At 49.7% G+C, this 16,353-nt stretch overlaps 1 protein-coding gene across 1 annotated transcript in view; it reads left to right on the top strand.

Moving 5' to 3' along the window:
* Positions 1–446: 446 nt before the first annotated feature.
* The window catches only part of ALDH1L1 (aldehyde dehydrogenase 1 family member L1), a 47,760-nt gene continuing 31,853 nt past the window's right edge, over positions 447–16,353 (top strand). The window contains exons 1-9 of the mRNA XM_080915001.1: positions 447–536; positions 5,036–5,185; positions 6,735–6,969; positions 7,596–7,761; positions 11,015–11,116; positions 11,763–11,852; positions 12,727–12,864; positions 14,966–15,091; positions 15,561–15,652. Of these exons, the coding sequence (XP_080771127.1) occupies positions 5,059–5,185; positions 6,735–6,969; positions 7,596–7,761; positions 11,015–11,116; positions 11,763–11,852; positions 12,727–12,864; positions 14,966–15,091; positions 15,561–15,652 (1,076 nt within the window). The 5' untranslated portion in view covers positions 447–536; positions 5,036–5,058. The remainder of the gene's footprint in view (positions 537–5,035; positions 5,186–6,734; positions 6,970–7,595; positions 7,762–11,014; positions 11,117–11,762; positions 11,853–12,726; positions 12,865–14,965; positions 15,092–15,560; positions 15,653–16,353) is intronic.

The following is a 16,353-nucleotide window of genomic DNA, read 5'->3' as shown; positions in this document are numbered from 1 at the left end:
CTGAGGTCCCATCGCACGGTCTGGTCTGGTGAATCAGCAAGCGACTGGCTCTGGATGGTGGGTTAGGTCCTGGCATACTAGGCATGGAATTCAACCAGGAATGGGGAGGCCTCCAACCTAGCTAAGGGTATCCAGACTTTTGAGAACGGGCCTGTGAATGCACGGTGCTTTATAGACATGGGAGACCCATTTTGCAGAAGAGAAAGCCAGGGCCCTCTAGGGAGCCAGGTCGCTGCAAAAGGACTGCCTGCCAGCCAGTGCTTGCTTCTGCTAGTCTACTTCCCAAATCCCTCACCCCATTCTAGGGACTGGGGAAGGATCCCCTGATTGGTCGTTTTTGTGGGCCTGGCCAGAGGGCCTCCTGTGATTGGAGACATCTGAGCTGGGCGGGCCTGTGGGGTCCGCCCCTTTTCTCTGCTTGGAGGAGGAGCACTGAACTCAACCCTCTTAGCTTAAGACGAGCTTGTGCACCCATCTGGGAGCTCACTGACCCTGTGCTGACTTCTGAAGGACTGACTGACCCTCGCAGCTAGCAGGTACTTCTAGGTTGCAAGCCCGGGGCTCTGGGCCAGTGATCCTGTTTTTCCTATTCCCTGTCTTTGACCTTGGGTAAGTTTTCTTTTGCTTTTGTTTTTGAGAAAAGCACCCAGAGCCTCCCACAGGAGCTGAACCTTGGAACCATAGCTCCTGCCCTGAAAACGATAGTCCCTGCCTCCCCCTCACACACACCCTTTGAGGGAGGTTTTCCCTGAGTAGCCTCGGGTGAAACTCTGTAGACCAGGCTGGCCTCAAACTCAGAAAATTGTCCTCTGGGTCTCCGGAGTGCTGGAATTTAAAGGTGCACACCACAACAGGCTCATGCCCTGAGAATTTTCTTAAGCGCAGCGGAATCTTGGCTTCTGGTCTGTAAAATGTGGAGGTGTGGTTGCTAACAGTGCACTCTCCTGAGGTGGCTGGAGAATTCTGGTCCGAGGCAGCTGGTGGTGAGTGTTGCAACCAATGGCCTCTGTCTAAGTAAGTTGTCCTTGCCCTGGAGACAGCATGGTCATATTTTACAGAGGCACTTGAGATGCAGGGGAGGCAACAGTTCACTTGGGCCTTGCAGGCTTGGTTGTTCTGTGACCTGATCCAGGGCAGAGCAGAAGCCCTCTGAATCCCTAAAGGCCCAAGGCTACACAACCCCTTGGGTGTGCCCCCGTGACAAGAAGGCAGGGCTGGGAGTCTGTACCCCATGGCCTTGAGGCTCAGTAGGCCCTCCAGACCCTCATTTGCTATCTGTGTGTCCAAAGGCAAGCTTTAAGTGACAGTCCTTGCTCCATGTATCTTCCTGTCCCTGAACTGTGACAATGGCTGATCTGCAGCTATCCTGACTGCCCCTCTGCGGCCAGAAGCGGGCTTTGTTTTATTTTTCGTTTGCTTGTGTTTTTTACTTTTTACTCTGTCTGTAAATAACAGATGTTGGAAGGGGAGGGAGGCAGGGGAGGGAGCACAGATCTGAAATCTCAGCACTCAAGTGGGAGGATGGAAATTTCAAGGGCAGCCTGGGCTATACCCTGAAACTCCCTTGAAAGAAATCAACAAATACATAGAGCACACACACACCATGCCACAAACACGAAAACACACACATATACCCACATACACCATACCAGATATACACACCATGCCACAAACACACAAACACACACATATACCTGCACACACCATACCAGACACACACACATACACACACACACACACACACCATGCCACACATACACACTTCATACCACAGACACACACACACATATACCCACACACACCATACCAGACACACATGTACTCACACCATACCATAGACACACACACACATAGGCACATATACCCACACACACCACACACCACAAATACACACCATACCACAAACAAACACATACATGTGCACCATACTACAGACATACACACCATACCACACACAGACACACACACACACACACATACACACACTCACACACACACACTCACACCACATCACTGCTTTGGGAAATTACAATGAGTTGTTATCTGCTGGAACATGTTGGCTCACACATCTCCAGCCAGCAACAGTTTCCTACGTCTTAATGGCATGGCCTACAAACTTCAGGTCACCTCGGCATTTGAACTCTGGTCCTCCTGTAGTTTATAAGAGAAATACTAAATCAGGACCGAGTAGTTTGTCATGCTCCTGCAGAGAATTTATACTGTTTTCCAAAACTTCACAACAGTGGGTATTATGTTATTTTCAGTACCTGTGAGTTTTACAGGGGAAGTATTACCATGTTTGACACTGCATTGTTCTAATTGGTTGTGATTTGAGCATGATTGTGTCTGTTGGCTGTAAGCTTTTTCTTTTAGTGAATTGCTTTATATGTGAATTTTTTGTCATGTCCAATTTGTAGTCCATTGTTAGGGCCAGGCTTTGAAAGCCAACTGCTCACCAATATTTTCTAACATAGTCCTCCTTCTCTCTCCCCCTCCTCTTCCTTTTCTTTCTCCTCTATTTTTGAGACAGGTGTAAAAATTATCTTTGGTGTAAAAATATTTACTTTTAACCAAGTTGGACTTTTTTGAGCAAACTGTGGGCCAGAGAGTTCTATTTGTTTCTTTAAATTAATAATCAACCCTCAGAATTTGTTTTAAATTTATAGAAAACCATGAGGGCAGAATTGGGTTCCCATGTGTTCACGCTGCCCATGCCTTCCCCGTTAAACATTTACCGTGCTATGCGTGCTGATGCCAGTGCAGTGTGGTGACCTCAAATCCATCCTCTGCAGCGGGCTGTTTGCATGCTCTTTGGGTTTGGGCAGTGTGTAAGGACATGCATCCACCCTGTAGTCTTAGATCCCACGAGTGTTCGATATCCACCACCCTACCCTCCACCCCAGAAACCACTGACGGCTGTGCACTCTTCCCTCGGAGAGCTGTGCAGCTGTGATCACAGTGGACCGCACCTCTGCAGATGAGCTGCTCTCACCCCACCGTCTGCATTTAGGAGTCTGCACTACACCCAGGGTGTCTTTTCACAAATTTCTAGCACATGCCCTCTTGGTCTGGCTTATGCCCCAGCGTCACAGGCTTTGGTTGTTTTTTCCATCCACTCGCTAACCAGTGTGATAGTTGCTTCCAGGATTGGTCAGTTCTAAGCAATGCTGCTGTCAGCATTTGCCTGTGGGGCTTTAGGTGGGCGTTAATTTTCTGTCCATTTGAAGAGATGCTGATGAAAGAGTGTCCTGGTTAGGGTTTGCATTGCTGTGATGAAACACCATGGCCAATAGCAACTCTGGGAGAAAAAGGTTTACTTGGGGTATGTTTTGTCATTGCCATTCATCTGCGGAAGTTAGGAACTCAAACATGGCTGGAGCCTGGAGCTGACGCAGAGGTCTTAGAGGAGTGCTGCTTACTGGCTAGCTCCACATGCTTTCTTAAAGATCCCAGGACCACCTGCCCAGGACCCCACCCACAAAGAGCTGGGCCCGCCCACAGCAACCACGAATTAGGAAAATGTCTCCTAGGCTTGCCTACAGCGGATGTGATGGAGATGTTTTCTCAGTGCTCGAGCCTGTGTCAAGCTGACATAAAACTCGCTGGCACAGAGTGGGTGCTAGTGAACTGTGGTTAAAGTGAACTGTGCATTAGAATGAGAATGTTCTCGGGAACTGGAGAGAGGGCTACTGGGTAAGAGTGCTTGCTGCTCTTGCGGAGGACCTGAATTCTGTTCCTAGCACCCAAGCCAGGCAGCTTACAGCCTCCAGTGGCTCTAGCCCCAGAGGAATCTGATGCCACCTTCTGGCCTTCACTGGCCGCAGTTTGATGGTTTAAATCTTATTAGCATGTTTGACTTGTGTGTTGCCCTTCTGACCAAGTTTTGAGGGTTGGCTTTTCAGTTCTCCCAGTTTACAAATTCTCATTTTATTTTCTTGGTGGAGTCCTTTAAAATGAGAACATTTTAACTGAATGAAGGATGACTTAACTCTTCATGAGCTTTGAGAGTTATTGATGAATGCAAGGCTGTCCATGTCTCTCTTATTATCTTATTACCAGTTTATAACCTTAGGTCCGTGATACATTTGGACTTGATTTTTTGTGGAGGTTGTGCAATGTTTGAGCCCATGACCTCCTGTGACATTTTCAAACACTGACCCCTGACAGTTCACATGCCTACAGGCTAGTGAGATGTGGTGGAGGCAGGCATGGGGTTGGGTCTGAAAGGCAGATGTGTGAGGTCAGCCAAGGCAGACAGGCATTGCTGCTCTGTGCTGAAAGAGCCCCAGGTGTTCAGTGAGCAACAGGCACTTCGGGGTGTTCAGCAGCAGCATACTGTGTACGTGGGGATTCGTTCACACCTGTGGTTTCTGTGCTTCTGAGTGTGTGAAGTACTCGATGCTTTGGTCTTTTTCCTAAACCATGCATATGTGGTAAATGGATAGTTTAAGGAGAGATACCAGAGAGAGAGTACCTCAGGTTTTACAGGAAAGTGCTGAACTTAGCAGCCATTTACACTGACTTCTGCTTCATTCCAACTATCCCTCTCTTCAGCCTTTCCCGTAAGCACTCCCTCCCAACCCAGTCACCCAGTGCTCTAGAGGCTGATGTTAACTAAGCAAAGCTCCTTTTTGTCTCTCTTATGGCTTCTGAGCCTGGAGCAATAAGCCCACCTCAAGAGAAGTGTAGAGGCTTTCTCATTAACAGCTAGAGAACGGAGGCTTAGAGTGGTATGACCAAAGTCACAGACGGGTCAGTTCCAGGGGATGTTCTAACTTCTCTGAGGACTTGCACCAGGTTTATGACAATTTACAGAGATTAATGAAGGGAGCCCCCTTAAGTTACAGTCACCGATCTGACAGACAGCTTCAGTCTTCACAGTCACAGATGTCAGGGTTACCCCTGTTCCCTCACACGATAGCAATCCCCCCAAATCAGTCTCCTGTTCATGAAGCCCCAGGGACAACAAGTTGGAGCCTGGGTGGTTTCCCCGACTCAAGAGCCCTTTCTAACTCTCCGGCTGCTCCTTCAACAGGCGCCTTGCAACCCTCTGTTGCCATGAAAATTGCAGTGATCGGGCAGAGCCTATTTGGCCAGGAGGTTTATTGCCAGCTGAGGAAGGAGGGCCATGAGGTGGTGGGCGTGTTCACCATCCCAGACAAGGATGGGAAAGCAGACCCCTTGGGTGAGTGAGCAACTCGGGGTCAAGGAGGAGGGTGGAAGGAAATCCACCTGCTGGAGAAACACTACAGTGGGCTGGTGGGTAATGTCTGGGGTATCATGGCACAGCCTTTGCTAGAGGACCTTCCATCCTGAATCTACCCTGATGCCACGTGGCTGCTGGACTGCCCTGGAATAAGGTGACTGTGGGTTGGGATCTGTATCCTGACCAATGGCCATAAAGAAGCCGAGCTTGTCCCATATACCTCTCTTAACTTCTCTGTCCCAAGCATCTAAGTTCTGCAGGGCTCCTAAGGGGTGGTTACTTGGGGTTGTCATTTCCCAAGGTGCTTCATGTCACCATCTCTGGGGCTCTGTTAGCCCTGAGTGCTCAGTCTACCCAGGGGCACAGCAGAGTGGGTGGAGCTGAGAAATTTCCCTTTTAGCATCTTCTGTGTGTTCCTACCTCACTGGGGAGGAACCACTTGAGAATCACAGTTCTGGACCCTTGCCTTGGAACAGGAGCACAGCACCCAGGATGTGGGGCTTCTGTATGACAAACAGACCCTTCCCAGGCCTGGAGGAGAAGGACTGTAGGCCTAAAGATGAAAGAAAGATGGAGAGTAGGAAGATGACTGTGGGACCAGCTAGATCCAGGGAGGAGTGAGAAGCCACAGTCTGACCCCTGGGCCTGTACCTGACCACAGCATGATACAAATGACCCCACTGTCTGAGCTCCCAGCGCCAGCCCAGGCCAGGTTGGGACTTGGCCTTGACCTTGGATGGCCTGCAGGAGTGTCTCACTGGCCATACTGAGGTCTCATCACACCTGCTCACAGTGTGAAGCAGAGATTGTCCTGGTCTTCAGCTGGCTTCCTCTTTGCCCCTGTTTCATTTACCCTGGCAGCTCAGCACATGGGATGTCATCATCCACATACCAAGGACTCTCTTCTTTTTAGTGAGCACCTTGGCAACACCCTCATTGATTCCAAGCCTGGTGACACTGATGATGTAGATTAGCCCTCACATTAAGCCATGTCTGCATACTGGGAACAGGGATTAAGCGGCTTCTCTGAGAAGGAACTCCTATAGCTGGGGTGAGGCATCTGCCAAAGGTGGTGGATAAGATCCCCACCGAAAGAATCAAACCCTTTTCTCACCCTTCTTGCCCTCCTCCCTCTGACCTCTTCACCTCCTCCTGGTATAGCTGACAGCCGGAATGTGGAGATGTAGAAAAAGGGAAGAAGGGGAAAGTAGAGATGGTGGGGGGCAGAGGGGAAGACTTAGTGCTGGGCTTGGATGGGCCTCTGAAAAGGGCTGTAAGAGGAAGTTATGGGGAACCTGTGAGATCTGAGCAAGGGGACATTCAGAGGCCTTAGTGCTCGAAGCAGGCAGTGTCTGGGCAGGAAAGTCCTGCCCAATACTCACCCGTGACTAGCCCCACCCACATCCCAGCAGAACTTTGCTGGACAGTGGGCACCAAGAATGGAGCTGCAGCCACCGCTCTGGGTAGAGACAGCTAATAGTGTATGGGTAGAGGAGAGAGGAAGACTGCTCACTTACTCTCTCCACAGGCCTGGAGGCTGAGAAGGATGGCGTGCCCGTGTTCAAGTTCCCTCGGTGGCGGGCTCGAGGACAGGCTCTGCCGGAGGTGGTGGCCAAATACCAGGCTCTGGGCGCAGAGCTCAATGTGCTCCCCTTCTGCAGCCAGTTCATACCCATGGAGGTCATCAATGCCCCCAAGCATGGCTCCATCATCTACCACCCGTCTCTGCTACCCAGGCACCGAGGGGCTTCAGCCATCAACTGGTAAGATAGGCTCCACCCCCAATTTACCTGGCATGTCACCCTCCCTCAACCTGAGGGAGGGTGCAGATGCCTACCCTGTGCTGCCATGTGTCTCCCTGGAGCACAGCAGGGGAGTGTTAAGACAGCATGCTTGCCAGGTGCCGGTGCACATTTTTAATGCCAGCCCTCGGGAGGCAGAGGCAGCAGAATCTCTGAGTTTGAAGCTAGCCTGGTTTACAGAGTGAGTTCCAGGATGGCAAAGAGCTATACTGAGAAACACTGTTTCAAAAAAAAGAAAAGCAAACAAACCCCATCGGGCTTTGTAGCAGCAGGAACAGAGCTTTGCTGGCATTGCTCCTGCAGGACAGAGGGTACAAGGGTCTGCAGTGGGCTGTCTGGGGGCTGCAGAGATGAGGGCTTCTGTATATGCATCCCACCTGTCTTAGGGGCTATCACTTAAGGCGGGATGCTTTTGGCGTGTAACTCGAATGGTTGGCGATCATAAACACTGTTTCCTTTTTTTCCTTTCCATAGGGGCAGGTGTTATCCTTCCTACTGGAGGAGGTAGCCCTCTAAGAGTGGCAGGGGCCAGGGCACAGCTCCCAGGGTGTCCTCTATCAGACTGACAGTTTCCTCCTATCTTCCAGGACCCTCATTCATGGAGATAAGAAGGGAGGCTTCACCATCTTCTGGGCTGATGAAGGTCTGGACACTGGTGACCTTCTGCTGCAGAAGGAGTGTGAGGTGCTTCCAGATGACACCGTGAGCACATTATACAACCGCTTCCTCTTCCCAGAGGGCATCAAAGGGATGGTAAGGCTGAGGGCTGGCCATGCCTGCCCTCTTATCACATGCCTGCCCTCCATTGCTGTTCCTGATCCCCACTGCCCAGGCACCCACCCCCAATTTCAAGACACATGAACGAAGGTACTCATTCTTCAGGATCTCACAGGGATGGGATAATGAACATGGAGGAACTGTGAGCGACGTGGGCAGAGCCCAACTCAAGAGGAAGTTAGCTCAAAAGGGCATTTTGATTGGAGTCATTGACTAGACAAGTCCAGACACAGGATAGGCCAGATGTCGTTAATACCTCTGTGTCTTTGGATTCTCACATCTCAATTTGGTCCTTTTTCTGTTTAGTTCATTTTATCCTCAGGTCAGGTGTCCTGCATGACATGAAAGATCCTTGACTCCCATGCCTAAGTTTTCAGTCACTTAGTCTATGGAACAATAAACCCCATTTCTCCAAGATACATGGCTGAAAGATCAAGGAAGACTCTGATCAGACATCCTGGGATCATGTGGCTATACTGACTCAGTTGCTGGCCAGAGCGACAGGAATACTTTGATTTGTGGGGGACTCTGCAAACATCACGGTCTTCATGGTATCGATCTAGGAGAGGCAAGAAGGAAATTTGGTTCAATATGACTTGGTAGCCAGTGTTGGTTCACACTTCAAGTTTATTTTAGGCATGTTTAAGAAGAGCACAGTTTGGAGAAAAAAGATTTCCTGGTGATAATTAACTCAATCCTGTACATACAATAAAGCTTAAGACATGAGCACAGCAAGCCCCTACTTTGTAAAGTATGTGTGACGCCTTCCATAAAGATGGGTTCTATAGATTGACTGTGTTTATGATAAGGGTCTGAGGGAAAGTGTGGTGTGGTGTGGTCTCAGTCATATAGATAGCATAGCACAAATGTCACCAGGATATTAACCATGTCCTTTCCCAGCCTTCTGGGCAGAAAATGAGTTATAATACATCTCTCTGTTTGAAGATATAACCCTGCATGGTTTGTTTAATTGGTTGGTTTTTGTTTCGGGTGTTTTGTTTTTAGAGGCAGGGTTTCTCTGTGTAGCTCTGGCTATCCTGGAACTGGCTCTATAGAGCAGACTGGTCATGAGCTCAAGAGATCTGCTTGCTCCTGCTTCCTGAGGGCTGGAACTGAATGTGTGCACCATAACTCCAAGCTAAGCCTGACGGTTTAGCACTCCTGATTTCCCTAGTCCTTATGTGTGAACACAAGGGCCTCTGCCTCCTACACTTACTGGCTGCCTCAGTGATAGAAATCTTTTGGTGATCAGTTGGGAAGATAGACAGTTACAGTGCTGTCCCAGACTCTACACGGGGCAGGGCTGTGGATGGACAAGAAAGGACATGGATGCCTCCAGCCAGTGCCCTCGGGAGGTTCCACTGACCCTGTGTGTATTTGCAAGCTACTGTTGTTCCTGGAGGGTAGGCTAGTGAGAGGGGACCAAAGCCCTTGATAATCAGGCCAGGAAGGTTTTGGTTAAAGGGCCTTGTTACATGGCAATGAGGAGGTGTCAGTCAGCAGACCCACTACAAGCCCCAAGCCGTAAGCCCCTCACCTCAGTCCATTTTCACACCAGCTGCCTTTTTGCCTTTAATGTTTTCATTGTGATAAACAGTAGTGAGCAAAGCTACCTTGTTGGATACTTAGCCTGAGATTATAGGACTTCACATTCCACAGCAAATGGCTCAGATGGCCATTAGAGATGGAGTATCCATGGCTACCACTGGTCACATGTGTCTATTGAAATTATAATTAATTTCCATTTAGAAATTTGGGCATCGGATATAGCTCTGTAGTATAGTAATTACTTTGTATGGGAGAAGCCCCAGGTTTTTATCCCCTGCATTATAACACACACACACACACACACACACACACACACACACACACTTACACACACTCACACACACATACACACTCACAAACACACTCACACACACACTCACACACACATACACACTCTAACACACACACACTCACACACACAATCACAAACATACACTCGCACACACTCATCACACACATACACACTCTAACACACACACACACTCACACACACACTCACACACACAATCACAAACACATACACTCACACACACTCACACACACTCACACACATACACACTCACAAACACACTCACACTCAAACACATACACACTCTAACACACACACTCACACACACAATCACAAACACATACACTCACACACACTCATCCCACACATACACACTCTAACACACACACACTCACACACACACTCACACACACAATCACAAACACATACACTCACACACACTCATCACACACATACACACAAGCACACTCACAAACACACTCACACACACATACACACACACACTCAAACACACTCACACACACTCACACACATACACACAAACACACTCACATACACACATACTCACACACACACTCAAACACAAACACACTGACACACAAACACTCACACACACATACAATCACACACACTCACACACACGCGCCACACCTTCCTTCGAAGTCTCCAGGAACTGTACAGTGTAGGATTGTACAAACACAGCCCATGTTTATCACTATAGCATATTCCAACAGGCAACCCTCCCCGCATTATTACAGTTCTGATAACCTATTTTTTCTTTAGTTTTTCTATTTATTTATTTATTTATTTATTTATTTATTTATTTATTTATGTATTTATGTATTTAGTATGTGTGAGCATTTGCCTGCATTTATATATGTGCATCATGAATGTTAGAAGAGGGCATCAGATCCCATGGAAGTAGTTAGAGGAGGTTGTGAGCTGCCACATGAGTGCTGGGAATGGAACCCAGGTCTTCTCACAAGAGTAACAGAGCCCTTAACTGCTGAGCCACCTCCCCAGCCCCACACCACTCTCTTTTGTGTCCTCCCTCAGGGTGGGTTGCAGCCTTCTTTTCACTCTTTGATTCAGATCCCAGAGAAGTTACTTTATGACAAAAACCCAAACCCACCTCAGGGCTTGAGAGCTCTTCTCCTTTAAGAAGGTTCCAGACGGCAAGCCATAGGCTTGTGTGTCTGTTATCCTCTGTGGGCTGTGGCAGTTTCGCTGTGTTGCCGACGTCTGTGTGTCTGTCACTCCACTCTCCCCAGATCCTGTCCCCTGTACCCCGGGCCCATGCTGTAGAGTTCTCAGGTGCCTGCAGGGTGAGGACCAGGGCTGGATGTGGGTGGGACTGTGATGTTGGGGAAGCTGACTGTAGTCTCCTTGCAGGTCCAGGCTGTGCGACTGATCGCAGAGGGCACAGCCCCACGCCGCCCCCAGCCTGAGGAAGGAGCCACCTATGAGGGCATTCAGAAAAAGGAGACAGCCAAGGTGAGCACCAGCCCCAGCTACCCACCATTACCAGTCAGCGGCTGGAGTGCGGAAGCCGCTCAGGGAAGCAAAGCGCAGCTGACATTGTAGAGACAGCAGTGGAGGGCAGGGTCCAGGATAGAATGGAGACAGGGAGGGGACAAGGTCCCTCTGGGCGCATGTTCTTCCTGTGTCTCTTTAAGAAGGAGCGGGCATCACTACAGGAAGAGCAACTAGAGCTGTGGCATATGTCAGCCTCGCTGCTGGCATCTCCAGGGCTTTGGAGAGGTCTATAGAAGCAGCAGTGGGTAGCTGCCCCATGACTGTCTCTACTTGAGATTGGTTATCTCTGTGAGGAGGTCTGCATGAGCCCTCTGTACATAAAGACACTGCAGTGGGACTCCACGGGACGTGCCAAGGCAATCTTCCCAGGGCCTCCGTCTGGCCTCAGCCACCTCGACAACAGAAACGTAGCCTCTTCCCAAAGCCATTGTATAGGCTCTGCAGGGAGAGAACTTGGGTCACAGCCCCATACCAGGGCACCCACTCTGCATTCAGACACTCATCTAGGAGGAAGCCCAGGTCCTACCTGCAAGGCTAGGCCCAGTGTGCAGCCGTCTTCAGGACTTGGAGAGGCCAGCTGAGGACATAATCTTGAATCCTACAGATCAATTGGGACCAGCCAGCAGAGGCCATTCACAACTGGATCCGTGGGAATGACAAGGTGCCAGGAGCCTGGACAGAGGCTTGTGGGCAGGTAGGTTCCCATGAGGTTGGGGTTCAGCAGGAGAGCTGTGTACCCCCACCCTGCAACCTTGGAAACCACCCACTAGGTTTAAAATGCTTGATACATTCTGCAGCCCTGATGCCACCTCCTCCCGAATGCCCCCTACTCCAGGACTAGGAGATTCTGTATCATTCAGTGCTGACGGTAGGATGTCTGCTGCCACTGGTGGTCCCAGGAACGCACTGCAACCTGGGACCCTGCTGAATTTGCTTAGTTTGACCCTCACCCCTATGCTCTCAGATGTTCTGACTTTGTCCCGGGAAAGAGGCAGCTTAATTTGAGCTGGAACTGGGCAGCAGCTGGACTCATGATAGAGAGATGCAAGTTTTATGTACCCCTCAAATCTGCCTTATGTCCATACAGTTTGGGGTCTAGGCCCCTGACTCCCAGCTCACTGTAAACAGACTATGCTGAGGCCCCTTCACTTTCTGCACTGACACCCGACCCTTTGCTCTGGCTGGTTCATTGCAGCAGTGGAGAGGAGCAGCCAAAGAGTCTGTGGCTTTATGCTGTACCCTGAGAAGACTTTCCTGAGGGTCTGTGCCCCTGAGGTCTAGGGCTCTGAGTCAGTGCAAAGGTCTCAAGGATGCCCAAGGCTTGAGGTATCCAGGTCCTCAGACCTAGTTCTCTTCTGTGATTCCAAAGATGGGGTCTAGGTCTGCCTCAGCCTTGTGTGTAGATTACAGGTCTCTCCTGTTCCCCTGAAGGTTGGTCTCAGGCCTACTCAGCCTTGCACATTCTAGGATCACACCAGCCCACATACCACTTGTCTTTCTCAGCCCTGTGGAGCATCAGCTGGAAGTAGCCGAGCCTCGTCAACTGTCTCTGTTCTCTCCCTCCACAGAAGCTGACGTTTTTCAACTCGACCCTCAACACATCAGGACTGGTGGCTCAGGGAGAAGCTTTACCCATCCCAGGAGCCCACCGTCCAGGCATGGTCACCAAAGCGGGACTCATCCTTTTTGGGAATGACGATAGAATGGTAAGGTAACAGCACACAGCACACTGCTGTGAGTCACCGGCCTGCACCATAGGCTGTCCTTGAGCTCAGGCTCCTCAGGGAGACTCCAAGCTACCCTTGAAGAGGCAAAAAGAGCCAAGAGTCAAGGGAGAAGCTGCCACCAGAGCATAGGGTGTGGGGCAGGGCTGTGTTTTCTCTGACAAGCTGGACACCTTGAGTGACAAAAAGCCTGACCCGTAACCCTGGCCTAGGACTTACAGTCATCAGAGCCACGCCCTTGAACCCCTAGGCCTCAGATTCCCTCTCTCTGAACAGCCCAGCTGGTAGTTATCTCTGGACTTTGCACATCAGAATAGCAGCCGAATTGAATGGAGTGTACTTAGGCACCAACCATTTTTTTTTTTTTTTTAAACAATGAATAGGCATTCCATTTCACTCTCCAGCCAACCCTATGAGATAATTGTAGATATTGTTTGCATATTTCAGAGGAGCAAACCACCATGAAAAGACTTAAAAGGTTTGTCCAAGGCTGTTCAAGCTAGTCAATGGCAGATCTGGGCTCCAGCCTTTAAATTTTGTTTCTGAGGCTGCTGTGGCCCTTAGACTCCACTCTGGGAATCTTTTCACAGGTGTGGGAGAGGCAGGTCTCCAACACATTGCATCCGTGATTGTGTGAGTGTGGCTAGCGTGGAGTGTGGAGAGTTGTACTGGCTGACAAGGCTTTCTCTCAGAATTCTCATTCTGTATTACGAGAGGCCAAGGCTGTCTAACAGCTGCCATTCAACAGCATGAGCATTTAGATGTGCATGACGCATGTCGGTCTGTTGTTGAGGTCCCGGGAAATAGCATCTGAGATGGGGATTCTCCCACAAATGAGCATTCAGGAGCTCTCTGAACAAAACAGTCCCATGAGGCTGTGAGGGCGGACCAAAGTCATGAGGTAAGGACTGGGGTTGTCTGATCCAGGTGTCTCTGAGGATTCACGGACTTTGTCTTTGCCCTGCACATGTGCACACGGGCCAGCATCTGCTGTCCTCATCCTTGGAATAATGTGGAGCCCTTGGCCTCTCTGGTCACAGGTGAAGCAAGGAGGGGAGCTCACAGTAGGCTGTCAGTGGCTGGTTCCTTGCAGCAGTTAGGCTCCTTAACATTCAGGAGCAGCAGCTTCCCCAGGGCCCTGGCTGCCTCTGCCCCTACAGCCATACAAACAACAGAGCATAGAAGCCTCAGAAAACATGACTCAGGCTTGTCTGCTGGGTCTAGCTGGCCTTCTGCTTGCTGAAAGTTCTAGAATCTCTTCAAAGGCAACTGCATTGGTGCTTTGACACTGTGTTCAGTCCTGGTTGTGACTCTGGAATATTCTTATATCTACCTCAATATTTTGTAATGTATGACTTACTTAAGCCCTGTTTGCTCATAAATAATTGTGTAATAAATTCTAGAAGGTGGGAAGAAGAGAGACAAGATTCTGGCTGAGTTGGCAGCAGGCTGCTATGTCTTCATTGATAAGGGTGACTTTGCCCAAACTGCACACTTTCCACATCCCTGCAGAGCTGGAGCCCGGAGTGCTGGCCACAAGGATGCAGATGAGGCTTACTGGACACTCCCTGTATTCTTTCCTCTCTCCACCGGTGCCTGGACAGCCGTTTGTCCTCCAGGTGTTGCTGTGGGCTTCTGGGAGTGATCCCATGACTAAGAATCCATAGTTGGCTCGGTTGGCTTTCACAGTAGTTCTGTAGTATTTTTTTCTCAGATGAGAAGCTGCCCTTTTAGTAGAAATAGTATCATTATTCAACAAAAGAAAGCGATTGGCTATGGCACTTTGTAGTAAGGGCCTTCTTGACATGATGTAAGTCTCACACACATACACACAGGAACACATGCATACACATGCACACATGTGCACACACAGGCACTGCACACATAGCATCTAGAAAGTGATGGACAATTAGGATAAAGGAAGGACATATATTGTGAGGTTATGCCTAGGACAGTGTGTCTCAGCTCTGTCCTCTCCGGTGACTTCTGCTCGCTCTTGGCTGTGAGAGTTGGAGGGAAAGTGAAAGTTCCCTGCTTAGCTGCCCACCCTGCTCTGGTCCTACTGAGGTTCTCCCTTTTGCAGCTGCTGGTGAAGAACATCCAACTAGAAGATGGCAAGATGATGCCAGCCTCCCAATTCTTCAAGGGGTCCGCCAGCAGTGCCCTGGAGCTGACAGAGGCGGAAATGGCCATGGCAGAGGCTGTGCGGGTAAGACACACCTTCAGAGGTACCACCCAGTTGGGCAGATTGTACAATGCACATGTGTGTTTTGTGTTCGCATTCCCTGGAGTTGGGAATATGCACTGACCTTAGTGTCAGCATTGCCCCTTTCACCAGTTGGCACTTTCCAATGTCCCTGGTCTCTTCTTCCTTTATACCTGGGCCCCTAGGATATGGTTCGATTGAATATGACTTTTCTAAGGACTCACTCCAAACAGTTAACAAATGAAACTTGGCTTTGGAATAGTTAAAGGAGGTGGAGCTTAACCCCATCACCTGTGATTAGTGTGTGTCTGGAACTGGCCCAGAGAGGACACTCACATAGGAACACACAGGCGGTGACCAGCACAAACGTCATAGATAAGACCCTTTCCAGATCCTTCCCTACATGGTCTGTCATTCACACTCCACCCAACTTGACCCAGAACCTCTGTCCCTCATGGTCTTTGTTTTCCAGAGCGCCTGGATGCGAATCCTGCCCAATGTCCCAGAGGTAGACGACTCTACAGATTTCTTCAAGTCAGGAGCTGCATCTGTAGATGTCGTGAGGTGAGTTCGGGGGAAAAGGAGTCTTTTCCAAGTATCCACTGTTGCCCCACTGAGGTCATCATTGGTTGTATTTGTGTATCATTCGTGAGGAGATCAGAAAGGACCCTCCAGCAGATAAGCTAAGCTAAATATCTGGCCCCTCCCCAAGCTGGCCTCTCGTCCTGGAAGGGCTGCTGGTGCTCAGCTATTACTACTAACCCTGGCTGATGCTGGCTGCCGCAGACCAGGGAGTTGGACTCACATGTAGTGGTAAACTCCATGACCAAAAGTAGTGTGGGTAGGAAAGGGTTTATTTGGCTTACAGATTGTATTTTGTCACTGAAGGAAGCCTAAGCAGGAACTCACGGCAGGAACCGGGAGGCAGGAACGGAATGAAGCAGAGCGGTATGGGACCACTGCTTTCCACAGTTTGCTCAGCCTGCTCTCCATGACCGCTCAGGACCACCCACAGTGGGCTGTGCTCTCTCACATCAATCTTAAACAAGAAAACACCACACAGACTTCCCTCCAGGCCAATCTGGTGGAGGAGTTTTCTCAATTAAGGCTCATCTTCCCAGAGTATTGACTGGTTTTCTGTTCTGTGATAAAACACCATGACCAAGGCACCTTCTAGAAGGGAGGTTTATTTTAGGCTTCAGTTCCAGAGGGATGATAGTCCACAGTGACAATAGCAGTGGAGAACTCACATCTCAAACCATAAA

The sequence above is a fragment of the Micromys minutus genome (assembly GCF_963924665.1).
Source record: "Micromys minutus genome assembly, chromosome: 3".
In the NCBI taxonomy this organism is placed as follows: domain Eukaryota; kingdom Metazoa; phylum Chordata; class Mammalia; order Rodentia; family Muridae; genus Micromys; species Micromys minutus.
This window is presented reverse-complemented; position numbering and strand designations above follow the sequence as displayed.